The sequence below is a fragment of the Marmota monax genome, unplaced genomic scaffold (genome assembly GCF_021218885.2).
Source record: "Marmota monax isolate L192 unplaced genomic scaffold, Marmota_monax_Labrador192_F-V1.1 WCK01_AAM20220418_F8-fsc00310, whole genome shotgun sequence".
NCBI classification, from domain to species: domain Eukaryota; kingdom Metazoa; phylum Chordata; class Mammalia; order Rodentia; family Sciuridae; genus Marmota; species Marmota monax.
The window spans coordinates 1031752-1047439 of record NW_026692085.1 but is presented as its reverse complement, the minus strand read 5'-3'; the positions used below and the strand labels follow the sequence as shown (position 1 = coordinate 1047439).

The following is a 15688-nucleotide window of genomic DNA, read 5'->3' as shown; positions in this document are numbered from 1 at the left end:
CTGTGAACCGAAAGTTATTCCAACAAATACGGGCCCCATTTTTTGAAATAAGTAATGGGAAAGACATTGAAAAACCAATGATTACAATTAACTGTAACAATATCCAAAGCAATTAAGACTCTCTTGTGAAAGAAATACATAAAATTTTGGCTTTGTCATTAGCTGTTTGAATAACAGATTTTACAAATGCTTTGAAACTAATGAAAGATGATAAGAAAAAATCCAAATATTTCCTTTTGTTTTCTTGACTTTTAAGTTCTTTTGTTGACATAATCCCACATCATCCCATTCGCACACTCAAATGCTGAATGTACAGGTCTGATTGTGTTCACAGACACATGCAGCAGCAGCCACGGCCAACATCAGAACATTCATCACTCACAAACAGGACAGGACCTCTCACCTCCCACCCTCTGACCCCATCTCCATACTCAAGCACATGCTGAGCTACTTTCTGTCCTTAGAGACCTTTCTGTTCTGAATACTCCATAGGAATAGGATAATTCAGAGTGTTTCAAAATTCAGAGTGTTTATACACAACCACAGTGAACTGGTTCTCAGTGTCCAGTCTCATGGTGTCATGAAAAGGTGCTACATAAGCAAACTTGTAGACATAAGGAAAAAGAAAAACACACAGATTTAAAAAAAAAATGAACACCTGTCACTAATGAAAACTACAAGACCATAAAGGGAAAAAGAAAAGAAAATACAGAAAGAGTCTGAAACACCCTCAGAAAGCTCTTACCAACTGTCAGAATTAGGTTCTTCACCTGATAAAAATTAATAAAAACCACAAATGCAAATGGATCAAATCCATCAATGAAAGACCCAGAGGAGATGAATACATTCTGTTTCCTTTAGGATGTGACTGTGGGCCACCAAGGAGAGTTTCACCTCACACGCAAAGACACACCCAGGGTGACAGGTACTGCTGGGGAGGAGGATCCAGGTGAATGGAAACCAAGACAGACAAGAAGCAACTGCCTTCTGCCAGAGAAAAGCCTCTCTAAAGTAAAACCCAGAGAGGAGGAAGGACTGACCTTGAGAAGTGACCTACAGCAAGGAGCAACAACTGCACATGGGCCCCCTGCACCAGAGAATCCAGGAACATGAATAAGACCTCAGTGGCCAAAGACAGAGGGATTCCCAGGGAACACAGCAGAGGCTCCAAAACCCCACTTTCAGAAATGCACAAAACACCAGGGTGGAAGAGGAACAAGGAAACATCCCCTTTAAACCACTCTGTAGACCAAAGAGCCTTAAGTGACATGGAGAGGATATTGCAGTCCATGGTCCAGAGCACTTTCTCCTGCGTAGCACAAGGAAAGTGCCCACTACGTCTTCCATCAGTCCACAAGGCCAGGGGGAAGACCCGAAAGCAGATGAAGCGTCTCTTCAGAGCACAATGAAACAAATCCACATCCCAACAGAAAACTGGAAACTTCAGGAACATGAACCAGGCACCCACATGGGAATGAGTCAACATGACCTTGAAGAGCCTGTGGGTCATGGAAAGATCTAGAGTAACTAGAAAACTTCCTGAGAGGAAGGGAAGCAGAAAGTAAACCACGAAACTCAGGGGCCACAGCCTTGGATCCACAAAGACACAGACTGCCTGAAGCCTCCTTCAGCCAAGGGGGAGCCTCACGCAGGCCTTGGAAGTGCACCTCCTCATCTCACCCAGACACCAAGGAAAACCATGGCTGGGGAAGGAGGGCACAATAAGGCCCAGACCAGGAATCAATGAGGTTCTGCCTTGATATATATACAGTCAGAAAAACAGAGCTGGAGGGTATAAAGTATAAAGGAAATTCACATACTTTTAGCCAGGATAACTAAAAAAAAAATTATTCAGATAAATAAATCAAAGACAAAGAAGAAGATACATCATCAGATATATTAGAAATGCAAGATCCATAGCAAATTGCTCCATGATCCCATATGCCAAAAGTTTTGGAATATTACAAGAAATGGATACATTCCAAGGTAGAAAGAGCCTGTCAAGACTGAATCATGAAGAAACAGAAACTCAGAGGAGACCAGGAGAGAGGAGATTGAACCCCTAATGAGAACTCCACCATCAAAGGAGAGCCCAGCCCCTCCTGGACCCACTCCTGTTGATGCTACCAAATATTTACACACTGATAACAACTCTGTCCAAACTATTTCACACTATTGAAGAGCAAGGGATTGCCCAGGCGGCTCTCTTCTCAGTCCTAGAAGGTAAACCCCACGGCAGATGTTCAGCAGGAAACATGTCATCCCCATCAGCACCGCCAGCTTCTACCAGGCTCAGACAACACAGGGAGCTCACAGCATGAGGCAGGAAGCTACCAGAACAGAGAACTTCAAAGGGACTCCAGGGCAGGCCTGCCACCCCCACCAAAGTCACCTGCAGCCTGGGCTCTGAGCCTGCTCCTCGCACACCTATAAATGCAGCCGGCTCCTCGCTCCACTCACACTCAGGCCCCTGCCTCCTCTCCTCCAGTGACTCCAGCCATGAGGACCCTCGCCCTCCTCGCTGCCCTTCTCCTGCTGGCCCTCCAGGCCCAGGCTGAGCCTCTCCCAGAAAACAATGAGGAGGCCCCAGACCAGGAGCAGCCAGGGGAAGAGGACCAGGACATGGCCATCTCCTTTGCCGAGACTGAGGCCCCTGGTGTTCAGAGATCAGGTGAGTATCCCCACCAGGGCACAGGAATGGAGGATCAGGAAGGCTGCAGGCAGGCTGGGAAATGGGTCCCCAGAGGTCTCTCTCACTTTCAGGACCAACCGAACCTCTCTTAGATTGACTCCCTACTCAGAATTAAAGAAAGAGGAAAAACAAGTGTAAGAGCTTCCTACCCCAAAGAGATTACATTCCAAAATGATACCTCATATTAAGTAGCCTTAAAATATAGAGAAACATGTGAATTAGATTATATTTGATAAACATGGGAAAGCGTTGTTTTAGAGAAAATGTTTTGCTCTATCAGAGGAGAGTTAGAAACAGACTTCTGCTCTGAGTGTGATCAGAGACTCTGTGGTGGGTCAGGGGCTCACCGAGGCCAAGGCAGGTGAAAATGGGTCTCCAGCCATGAGTGGCTGACACTGCTGTGTGTTCCTGATCCTATTCACAGGGCTGGTAGCAATGCTGGTGCAGGGTCCCCAACAGGGCTGACCCTCACCCCAGCAGGGGCCTCTCCAGGACTCTTCACCAGGAGTCTGACTCACCACTCAATTCAACTTGCTCTCTCTGTGTCCCCAGGTGCACGAGGGATCCTGAAATGCCACTGTTCATCACGTGGCTGTAATCAACGTCTAGGAGAACACAACCGTGGGTCCTGCTTTCAGGGTCGTAAAGTCTACAAGTTCTGTTGCCGCCGAATATAATGCCCAGAGAAACACTTGGTCACCCCTTCCTTTGAGACATACAACGGAACTGTCAGCACCCCTTACCCCAATCTAATTGTCCTCAATTTTCTCCATCTCAAATAAATTCCTCAGAGCAAGTTCTCTGTGTCTGTGCCTCTATGATGATTGCCACGTGTCTCAGGCTGGACTCTGTAGCTCAGGAACAAGAATCTGAAATATATTCTTCTAAACAAAAGCCTGGCTCCCAGCACTAGGAGGTCAGGGAGGAACACAGGATCACAGAGCAATGAGAAGTCTCAGCTGGTGCTCACCCCTCTACCTCCTCCCTGCCCCTCAGCTCTGCCTCCACTCAGACTGGGGGCACTGCGACCACCTTGCCCACATCCCGTGTGCTACACAGTCAGAGCCAGAGTTCCTGTCAGGAAGGCCACCATCCTCCTTGCCAAAGTCCCAGAGAGGATTGCATGGGTCCAGGTGAAACAGTGGTTTCTGAGGCCAGTGGGTTGCATCAGCTCCATCAGAACCTCATGAGAGTGGGATGGGTCACTACCAAAGATGCCAATGGCACAACAGAAAGCAGAGGAAGCCCAAATATCCCATGCATGTCACCACTTTTAAGTAGATTTCTCTTCTCTAGAAAGTCCTGGGTTCTAGCTGTACTCGGTGGGTCTTCACAAACCAGCACACCAGGGACAGCTCCTAGCTGCACCCTGCAGCTCACACTCTCTTAGTCACATCAAATCTGCTGAGATCCAGACTCTGCCTGTAACTCACAGCTCAGGGCATGTGAAAGCAAAAGTGCAGACACAAAGCCATTCTCCAAGCCACTAGGAGTCCCCATGGAGGCTGCAGGCATCAGGGCTCTGAGGCCCAAACATCTTACACATTGGAGTCAGGCAGGAAAAGGGTGTGAGGAAAGCAAGACAGCAACAGTGCCCTGTCAGAGCAGCAGAGTCTGGACCAGGGGCCACCGCTCCCCTGCTGCTGTCTGTATACTCTGTCCACCCCACGTCACACCCTGCTGGCTTTGCCCTGTCCTGAGCAGGACTGCCTTCCAAGAGGTCATGCAGGCTCATACCAAATTCCCGTCTCTGAAGGGCCAGTCAGTCATGTTGAGGAGGCAGGATTGACTCTTCCATGTCTCTAACCTCTGTCCCTCCACAGTCACCCAGGCATCCTGGACACCTTCCACCATGTGTCTCAAATGTCCATCAGGATGTGACCACAAACACTTTGTGAGGCCTCCACAGTCTCACTCCGATGCCTCGTGTCCACTCTGGGGTCTGCACTGCCCCCTCAGGATCCATACCACGTGTTTGGAAAGAGAATTGGGCAGGTCAAGCCACGGTTATGCTCACTGGTCTGGTCACTGGCAGAATTTACCAGGAACATCTAGAGAATCAGAGAGATAACAGATGGTAGAGAGAAGGACAGCATTTCCAGTCCACTCAGGGCTGATCTTCACTAAAACAGTGAGCTGAGCCCAGACATCAATGTGATTAGTAACTCACAGCAATGCCCAGACCCATAGAGGGCACAGAGGGGCTTTTCCAATATCCATTGCATCTGACTCTGAAGAGGAGATGACCTTAGGGCCAGGGTCTGCTCTTCTGAGGAGGCCAGCACAGTGTCCTGGCCCCTAATGCCACCCTTCACATCTGGCACCTCTGCAGTGATCACATTGTGGACAGAGAAAGTCTTCAGTCCTGAAACACAGGGACCAGCTCTCAGCCCTGGGCACAGGGGGAGGGCCTGAGCTGGGGGAGGGCCTGAGCTGGGCTCAGGCTGTGGAGGTTGGGCAGGCTTCTCTGGATCCTGTAAGTGCCCTGCCCTGCAGTGACTCTCTCAAGCTGGTCGCCTGAGTCAGACAGTCAGGCCAGCACCCAGAGCTCCAGGTTCCCAGAGAATCAAATATGGGCCTTCCCAATGGATTTTCCATCACTGTGTTTCCACCAGTGAGGAATTCAGGACGGCTAATTCTACTCCACTGCTGACAGTTGTAAGTACACAGCCGCCCTTCCCAACATCATGCCCATCTTTCACCCAGTAGAATAAAGACCAAAGAAACAAAACTAACATGTAATGTGGACAAATGTCCTCTGCTGCTTCTCACACCTGTAGAGTGTCTTAAGAGACACTGTCCTCTGCCCAGGTCCTGGAGGCCACCTGTGCCCTTATTCTCTGTGATGGTGCTAATGTTTAACCAGGGAGTGCTGAGACATTGCTGGTGGCTGTCCCCCAACCCCTGCTGTTCTCACAGTGACTTCACACTGAGGAAAGTCCCCCAAACAGGTAAATCCCATAGAGACACAGCTGAGTATTCTTCCTTGCCTAGAAATCTCCAAAACCTGTAATCGTATTTCCTGTCACTAGAAGAAAACAAAATGGCATTATATATTCTCAAGTCTAGACAAAATCTAGAAATTATGGGGCTCGCTTATTGAAATGAGAAATGAGAAAGGCATTTTAAAATTAATGATCCCATTCAACTGTAACAATATCCACAGAAATTTAAGATCATAATGTGGCACATATGTTTAAAATTTTAGCTTTTTCAGTGGCTGTTTGAATCAGTGATGCTAAAAAAATGCTTTGAAAGTATTTAAAGATGGGCTAAGGTAGAGGCTCAGAGGTAGAGCTCCTGCATAGCCCTTGTGAGGCCCTGAGTTCAATTCTCAGCACCACATATAAATAAAATAAACGTCTAAAAAAAAAGGTGTTTAAAAAAACTCCACTATCAGAAAAGGAAAAAACGCCCAGGTAGAATATCCACAAAGAAACATCCCATTTAAACTGATCTGTAGACTAAAGGGTCTTACTGACTTGTAGAGAAACTTGCAGCCAATGGTGCAGAGGATGTTCTCCCGAACAGCACATGGAAACTGCTCGTTTCGTCTTATGTCAGGACACAAGACAAAGCTCAACAAGTTTGAAACCAGGTGAAGTATCTGATCTGCAAACAAAGAAATAAGACTACATTTTAACAGAAAATTAAAGTAACATGAACTACTCATGTACATGGAAATTAAACAACATGCCCTTGAAGGAACTGTGAAGTCACAAAGATCACAAAGGAATAGAAAAACTTCCGGAAAGGAAGGAATGTAGAAAGGAAAACCACAAAACTCAGAGGCCACAGCACTGGATCCACAAGGGACACAGACAGCCGGAAGCCTGCTTCAGCCAAGGGGGAGCATCAGGCAGGCCTTGGAAGTGCACCTCCTCATCTCACCCAGACTCTAAGGAAAACCACGGCTGGGGAAGGAGGGCACAATAAGGGCCAGACCAGGAATCAGTGAGATTCTGCCTTGATGTATATACAGTCAGAAAAACAGAGCTGGAGGGTATAAAGCAGAAAGGAAATTCACACACTTCTATCCAGGAAAACTAAAAAGAAAAGAGAAAATGTTCAAACATCAAACCAGAGACAAAGAAGAAGATACAACATCAGATATTTCAGAAATGCAAAGGATCATAACAAATTGCTCTATTAAAGCCTATGCCAAAAGTTTTGGAATAGTACAAGAAATGGATACATTCCAAGGTAGAAAGAGCCTGTCAAGACTGAATCATGAAGAAACAGAAACTCAGAGGAGACCAGGAGAGAGGAGATTGAACCCCTAATGAGAACTCCACCATCAAAGGAGAGCCCAGCCCCTCCTGGACCCACTCCTGTTGATGCTCCCAAATATTTACACACTGATAACAACTCTGTCCAAACTATTTCACACTATTGAAGAGCAAGGGATTGCCCAGGCGGCTCTCTTCTCAATCCTAGAAGGTAAACCCCACGGCAGATGTTCAGCAGGAAACATGTCATCCCCATCAGCACCGCCAGCTTCTACCAGGCTCAGACAACACAGGGAGCTCACAACATGAGGCAGGAAGCTATGAGAACAGAGACCTTCAAAGGGACTCTAGGGCATGCCTGCCACCCCCTCCAAAGTCACCTGCAGCCTGGGCTCTGAGCCTGCTCCTCGCACACCTATAAATGCAGCCGGCTCCTCGCTCCACTCACACTCAGGCCCCTGCCTCCTCTCCTCCAGTGACTCCAGCCATGAGGACCCTCGCCCTCCTCGCTGCCCTTCTCCTGCTGACCCTCCAGGCCCAGGCTGAGCCTCTCCCAGAAAACAATGAGGAGGCCCCAGACCAGGAGCAGCCAGGGGAAGAGGACCAGGACATGGCCATCTCCTTTTCTGAAGCTGAGGCCCCTGGTGTTCAGAGATCAGGTGAGTGTCCCCACCATGGTGCAGTATGGAGGGCAGAGAAAGGCCTGCAGGTGGGCTGGAGAACGGGTCCCCAGGGTTCTGCACCACTTACAGGACTGCAGCCAACTCTCCTGAGCTTATCTCCCTCAGCTAGATTAACATAAGGTAGAATGAATGCAAGAGAATTTCTTCCTCCAAAGACTTTGGATTCCACCAGAATGTCTCAAATTGACTAGACTTCAACTATGGACAAACATGCAGACTGTTTCATTCTGGATTAACATGTAGACTTGATTAGAGAGAAGACATTCAGCTCTATCAGAGGAGATTTAATAACAGCACACAGGTCTAAGAATATGTTCAATTATATATGTGGTGGGTCAGGGGCTCACAGAAGCCAAGACAGGTGAGAATAAGTCTCCTGCCCATCAGTGGCTGACACTGCTGTGCAATCCTGATCCCATTCACAGGGCTGGTACCAATGCTGGTGCAGTGTTCCCCAACAGGGCTGACCCTCACCCCAGCCTTCTCCAGGATTCTTCACCCTGGTGTCTGATCCCAGCACTCAAATCATGGTGTTCTCTCTGTGTTCCCAGGTGCAAGAAGCGTTGTGAAATGTCGCTGTTCAACGTCAGGCTGTAATTTTACAGAACGCAGATCTGGGTCCTGCACCCAGGGTTCTAGAATTTACCCGCTGTGCTGCTGCCCATAATAATGAGCAGAGAAAAACTTGGTCACCATTTCCTTTGGGACCTACAAGACAACTGTGTACACTCTTCTACTGTCCTCAATTTTCTCCATCTCAAATAAATTTCTCAGAGCAAGTTCTCTGTGTCTGTGCCTCTTTGATGATTGCCATGGGTCTCAGGCTGGACTCTGAAGCTCAAGAACAAGAATCTGAAATACATTCTTCTAAACAAAAGCCTGGCTCCCAGCACTAGGAGGTCAGGGAGGAACACAGGGTCACACAGCAATGAGGAGAAGCCTCAGCTGGTGCTCACCCCTCTACCTCCTCCCTGCCCCTCAGCTCTGCCTCCACTCAGACTGGGGGCACTGCGACCACCTTGCCCACCTCCCATGTGCTACACAGTCAGAGCCAGAGTTCCTGTCAGGAAGGCCACCATCCTCCTTGCCAAAGTCCCAGAGAGGATTGCATGGGTCCAGGTGAACAGTGGTCTCTGAGGCCAGTGGGTTGCATCAGATCCATCAGAACCTCATGAGAGTGGGATGGGTCATACCAAAGATGCCATTGGCACAACAGAAAGCAGAGGAAGTCCAAATATCCCATGCATGCCACCACTTTTAAATAGTTTTCTCTAGAAAGTCCTGGGTTCTAGCTGTACTCAGTGGGTCTTCAAAACCAGCACACCAGGACAGCTCCTAGCTGCACCCTGCAGCTCACACTCTCTTAGTCACATCAAATCTGCTGAGATCCAGACTCTGCCTGAAACTCACAGCTCAGGGCATGTGAAAGCAAAAGTGCAGACACAAAGCCATTCTCCAAGCCACTAGGAGTCCCCATGGAGGCTGCAGGCATCTGGCCTCTGAGGCCCAAAATCCTGCACGTTGGAGTCAGGCAGGAAAAGGGTGTGAGGAAAGCAAGACAGCAACAGTGCCCTGTCAGAGCAGCAGAGTCTGGACCAGGGGCCACCGCTCCCCTGCTGCTGTCTGTATAATCTGTCCACCCCACGTCACACCCTGCTGGCTTTGCCCCTGTCCTGAGCAGGATGCCTTCCAAGAGGTCACATACGGTCATGCCTAAATTCTGGTCTCTGAAGGGCCAGTCAGTCACCTTGAGGAGGCAGGATGTGACTCTTCCATGTCTCTAACCTCTGTCCCTCCACAGTCACCCAGGCATCCTGGACACCTTCCACCATATGTCTCAAATGTCCATCAGGATGTGACCACAAACACTTTGTGAGGCCTCCACAGTCACACCCCGATGCCTCCTGTCCACTCTGGGGTCTGCTCTCCCCCCTCAGGATCCATAGCACGTGTTTGGAAAGAGAATTGGGCAGGTCAAGCCACGGTTATGCTCACTGGTCTGGTCACTGACAGAATTTCCCAGAAAGGTCTAGAGAGAGAGATGACAGGTGACAGAGAGAAGGACAGCATTTCCAATCTTCCCAGGGTCGATCTTCACTAAAACCATGAGCTGGGCCCAGACATCAGATGACTAGTAACCCACAGCAATGCCCAGACCCAGAGAGGGCACAGAGGGGCTTTTCCCATGTCCATCCATCTGACTCTGAAGAGGGCTGAGCCTGAGAGACATGGTCTGATCCTCTGAGGAGACCAGCACAGTGTCCTGGCCCCTGATGCCACCCTTCACACCTGGAACCAAACAGTGATCACAGAGGGGACAGATAGAGTCCTCAGTCCTGAAACACAGGGACCAGCTCTCAGCCCTGTGCACAGGGGGAGGGCCTGAGCTGGGGGAGGGCTGTGGTTACCTGTAAGTGCCACTGCCTTGAGCGACTCATCAAGCTCATGGCTGAGTCAGACAGTCAAGCCATCACCCAAAGCTCCAGGTTCACAAAGATTCATATTGTGGATCTTCCCAGCAGATGTCCTGTCACTGTGTTTCCACCAGTGAAAAATTCAGGACTGCTAATTCTTCTGCCACTACTTGAACAACTAAAATAAGTAGACAGCACCCTTCCCAAAATCATGCTGGTTTTCTCACCCAGTAGAATAAAGACCAAGGAAATAAAACTAATGTGCAATACAGAAAAGTGTCAACTGCTGACTCCCAGGCCTCTAGACTACCTTCAGAAACACTGTCCTCTGCTCAGGTTCTGGAGGCCACTTGTGCCTTCTCTGTTCAACCAGGGAGTGCTGAGACATTGCTGGTGGCTGTCCCCCCACACCTGCTGCAAAGCCACGTTACAGAGAAAGCATGCAGGTCCAAGGGCCCCATGATGGGGAAGGAAGGGGAAATTCACACCAGGAAATCAATTTGCTTCAGACCTTTTGTTCCCTGGGCTCAAAGAGGCACAGACAACCATTCTGACCCAGCCAAACAGCTCCCAGCTGCCACCTCCTTGACCTGCCCCATTTGCTCAACCTTGAAGGACAAGCTCAGGCTTTCTGTCTTCCCTTAACATGTCCTGTGATCCTCGGACATCTTTATTTCTAATGCCTTTGAACTACAAGTTCCCACAATTAACATTACTAGAATTTTCTGGAAACCATCCTAGTATGGTTCTGAGCTAGATGACTCCACTCCCTAAAGTCAATCCCTCCCTGGTGGGTTTAGGTCAGAAGCTGCCAGTTCCAGAGCTTTTCACACCTCGGGCTCCACCTCCACCTCCAGGTCATAACATATACCCATGAGTAAAATGAGACCAGGCACACTTTGATGACCTGTTTCAAGCTGTAAGTACCCACATGCTTATAGAGGGCATGACCTTCCCCAAAGGGTCCCAGGTAACCAACAACAGCCTGCTACCTGTCCATGCTGAGGGGATTGGAGGGCTGGAGCTACTGAAGTTGAGCTCAGAGGCCCCAGGTGCTCAGAGACCCCCAGCCGCTCTAGGACTCAAGACTCTTCAGTGGAATCCATGTATTTCATTGGTCCAGCTACCCTGGGTCTAGTGGTGCAATGTGGGCATTTGTCCCTCAGTGATCAGAATTGATGCCAAAAGCCTGAGGACTTCCTCCTCCCCCCTGCACTCCTTGGGGAAACAGACTTGAGTCTTGAGGGCTCCCGTGCCACCTGCTGCCCATGATGTATTACTGCAGCACAACCTGCCCAGTGTCCTCAAGGGACAGCGACCCCCTGCCTTGGCAGTCAGTGTAGGCATGGGCTCATTCTCAGGACTGCATTCATCTCTCTCCACCTTGACTCCATCAGCTACATTGAAGAAAGAGAGAGAATGAATGTAAGAGCTTGTTCCTTCAAAGACTTTACATTCCAACATAATCTCTCAAATTCACCAGGCTTAAAATATGAACAGACATGTGGAGTGACCCCAGAGCCTTTTAGTCGCGAGAACAGAAACCCGGCAGTTATGCTCACTGGTCTGATCACTGGTAGAATTTCCCAGAAAGGTCTAGAGAGTCAGAGAGATGACAGGTGGCAGAGAGAAGGACAGCATTTCCAATCTTCCCAGGGTCGATCTTCACTAAAACCATGAGCTGGGCCCAGACATCAGATGACTAGTAACCCACAGCAATGCCCAGACCCCAGAGAGGACACAGAGGCGCTTCTCCCATGTCCATCCATATGACTCTGAAGAGGGCTGACCTTAGGGCCAGGGTCTACTCTTCTGAGGAGACCAGCACAGTGTCCTGGCCCCTAATGCCACCCTTCACATCTGGCACCTCTGCAGTGATCACATTGTGGACAGAGAAAGTCTTCAGTCCTGAAACACAGGGACCAGCTCTCAGCCCTGGGCACAGGGGGAGGGTCTGAGCTGGGGGAGGGCCTGAGCTGGGGGAGGGCCTGAGCTGGGGGAGGGCTGTGGAGGTTGGGCAGCTTCTCTGGATCCTGTAAGTGCCCTGCCCTGCAGTGACTCTCTCAAGCTGGTCGCCTGAGTCAGACAGTCAGGCCAGCACCCAGAGCTCCAGGTTCCCAGAGAATCAAATATGGGCCTTCCCAATGGATTTTCCATCACTGTGTTTCCACCAGAGAGGAATTCAGGACGGCTAATTCTACTCCACTGCTGACAGTTGTAAGTACACAGCCGCCCTTCCCAACATCATGCCCATCTTTCACTCAATAGAATAAGGACTGTGGGAAGCCCTCCGTGAACTACTGAGGATCTTCTCTCTGCATGGAATCCAGGGAGATTTATGTTTGACATTGGGAACTATCCGTGGCTCTCCCAGGGCAATAGATTATCTCGTACACGTGACCTTTATCTCTGCCCAGCTAGGAAGATCCCTAAGAGTAGCTCCGGAAATGGGCGTAACTTATTTGGCAGTGGACAGCTCACCTTTAACCTTTTTTGGTGACGAACATTCTATGGAAGTACTTTGATGTTTCCCAATATAAGTAAAGCAGGCTCAGGCTCCATTTTGTCCGAGTCTAGAAGCTCAAACCATCTGCTCAGCATGCCCGTCCTGCCTCCGGTTTTTAAAGTACTTTCTGTGTCCTCTGGTATTTTCCTCATTCTATTTTTCCTAGCTTTTTTTTCTCAGCCAGCCCATTCCTCCAAGGGGAAACCCATTTCCACAGCCCACACAGGACACAGGCAAGAAAAGACCAAGTAAACAGAACTAATGTGTGATGCAGACAAATGTCTTCTGCTGCCTCCCTGGCCTCCAGAGTATCTTCAGAAACTCTGTCCTCTGTTCAGGTACTTGAGGGCACCTGTGTCCTTCTTCTCTAGATGGTGCAAATTTTCAACCAAGGAGTGCTGAGACATTGCTGGTGGCTGTCCCTCCACCCCTGCTGCAAAGCCAGGTGACAGAGACAGCTCTCAGACACAAGGGCACCTTGATGGGGAAGGAAAGAGAAATTCACACCAGTAAATCGGTTTGCTTCTGGCCTTTTGTTCCCTTGGCTCACAGAGGCAGACACCCATCCTACCCTTGACAAACAGCTCCCAGCTGCCTCCCCCTTGACCTGGCCCCATTCTCTCAACAGAAAATCTCAGGCTTTCTGTCTTCTCTTAACATGTCCTGTGTTCCTGGGACATCTTCATGTCTATTGCTTTTCAATAAGAAAATGCCACAATTAATATTACTAGAAAATTTGGGAAAACACCCTATTGTGGTTCTACACTAGATGACTCCACTTCCCAAAGTTATTCCCTCCCTGGTGGGTTTAGATCAGAAGCACTGAGTTCCTGAGCTGTTCACAACTCGGCTCCATCTCCACCTTCAGGTCATTATACGTGCTCACGAGGAAAATCAGACCAGGCACACTTTGATGACCTATTTCAGGCTTCAAGTACTCACATGCTTAGGAAGGGCCTGACCTTCCCCAAAGTGTCACAAGCAACCAACAACAGCCCGCCACCCCGAAGGGATTGGAGGACTAGAGCTTTGGTAGGTGAGCTCAGAGCCCCATGGTGCTCATAGTCCTCCAGAGCTCTTGGACTCAAGCCTCTTCCATCAACTTTTTTAAATTGATTCAGCTATCCTGGGACAAGTGGTGCAGTGTGGGCACCTGGCTGTCAGTCACCAGAATTGATGCCAAAAAACCGCTCCCCTCTGCAGACCTTGGGGAAACAGACTTGAGTCTTGAGGGTGTCAGTGCCACCTGCTGCCCATGATGTGCTACTGCAGTGACATGTGCCCAATTTCTTGAAGGTGCGGCTCCCACCTGCCTGGGAACTCAGTGTGGGCACTCACACTCTCAGGTCGCCGGATGCTTCATGTGGAAACACTGAAGCTACACAGGAGAAGAACACGGAGACAGTCCTTGGCCCAGCAGATTGCATTCTCACAGGGGCTGCGCCCTTGCTGAGCTTCGTTGGGGTAATGCAGGTGGGGTAAAGAGAGAAAGAGAAGGGTCAGAGATAAGGTCTTCATGCCTGAAAGTCCTGCCAGGGGTGCTCACCTCTAAAGGGTATGCAGAAGCCTTCTGAATTATAAAAAGAAAAATACTGTCTGGGGCTGGGGATGTGGCTCAAGCGGTAACGCGCTCCCCTGACATGCGCGGGGCGCTGAGTTCGATCCTCAGCACCACATAAAAAATAAAATAAGATGTTGTGTCCACTGAAAACTAAAAAAAATAAATATTAAAGAATTCTCTCTCTCTTTAAAATAATAATAATAAAATAATAATAATAATAATGTTTGTTCCATGTTTGTAATTACTCATTGAAATCAGGATCTCAAGAACCAGACCCTTCCAAACATGGCTGGGACTTCAGGTTTCAGTGTAGATATGTCATAGCATGAGACAGGAGAAGAGGCAGGCAGAACCCACAGAAAACTCCCACATGTCACCAAAGCCTTCTGATGCTTCACTGGGCTAACAGTCTCCTGAACCACGTGGACCATCTGTTTGCTTGGTGCCTGTGAGGCCTCATGAGCTAAGATCCTAATGTGATAAGCCTCTCTGTTCCCTTCTGTGTAAACACCAATAGCCCTGCCGATGGCCCTGTGGTATAATCTATTCCACTTGGAACAGACGAGGGGCCATTTAATGTCCGTGACCACTAAATTCCACATTTTCCTTTAGATGAAACTAATGAACATTTGGAAGCATGTGGCCCTCTAGGATGGGTCAGGGCACCTGAGTCCAGGTGGTGGTTGGGCATCGTCTTCCCCTTGAGCCATGGTGATAAACCATGGACACCTAAAATTTTAAAAGGAAAATTCAAACTTAAGGAGAGAGGAGAAATATTAACTAGAAACCCAGAGTGGAGTTAAAGACCACTTTATACCCCACAATTCAGTGTCAAATTCAGAAACATATGAAACAAATGTCTTTGTGCACCAACAGATCACCCTATAGGATAAAGAATGTCTTGGGAGAATGGCCAGGATGTCCAGAATTCATTCATCTGCATAGATCCAGGCAATGGCACATGAGAGAAAGCTTTTGAGTCCATTGCTTTTGAAGACCTGGGAGATGGAGCCCCTGTCCTCCGTCATTCTGGCCACACATCAAGTGTCCTCCAGCTCAGAGCAGTGCCATTAAAACACACTTGCTGACCCTCCACAGAAGCTCTGCTTCACTGCCTGGGAAAGGACCAGCACTTGGTACTTCTGCTGTGTTCCCTGCGCTGCAAATGCCTCTGACACCAGGACCAGCCTGGGCGCCCCTGCTCTGCATCCTGGGGAAGGGCACTGCCCTCACACGCCCACCTGGAGACAGCAAGGACACCACTTGTCCTCATCCCCTCAATTCCAGGACCCTCCCTCCCTCTCTGTCCTGTGCTCAGGCTCCCCATGGTCACACCTCATCTTCTCATCTCTGGGGTAACTCAGACCTAGACTCCAGCACACTCCTCTGCCCCACCCATCTCACTCTCAGGAGCTGCTCCCAGGCACCCTGTCAGGGCCAGCACTGGCCTCTGCTCCCTGTGCTCTCCCTGTGCCCATGTAAGTGTCCAAGTCTGTGCTTTGCTTCTCCCCACCCTGAACCTGCTCCAGGCTCCTTCGCTTGTCCCATCACCAGGTGAGCAGGATTCCTTATGCATTCTCTCTCCTGTCCCAGGGTCAAGGCA

The 15688-nt window shown here is 49.3% G+C and overlaps 1 protein-coding gene across 1 annotated transcript; it reads left to right on the top strand.

Moving 5' to 3' along the window:
* Nucleotides 1–2449: 2449 nt before the first annotated feature.
* On the top strand, nucleotides 2450–3477 carry LOC124103840 (alpha-defensin 9-like). Its single transcript, XM_046460499.2, has 2 exons — nucleotides 2450–2671; nucleotides 3245–3477. Exons 1-2 carry the CDS (start codon nucleotides 2500–2502, stop codon nucleotides 3367–3369), a joined length of 297 nt encoding a protein of 98 aa, XP_046316455.1. The 5' UTR covers nucleotides 2450–2499; the 3' UTR covers nucleotides 3370–3477.
* The last annotated feature ends 12211 nt before the right edge of the window (nucleotides 3478–15688 follow it).

Excerpts from the sequence above, each read along its gene's own strand:
- LOC124103840 (XM_046460499.2), top strand. The coding sequence starts at position 2,500 with ATGAGGACCCTCGCCCTCCTCGCTGCCCTTCTCCTGCTGGCCCTCCAG. Across the intron at positions 2,672-3,244 it reads CCCTGGTGTTCAGAGATCAG|GTGCACGAGGGATCCTGAAA; the intron begins GTGAGTATCCCC and ends CTGTGTCCCCAG.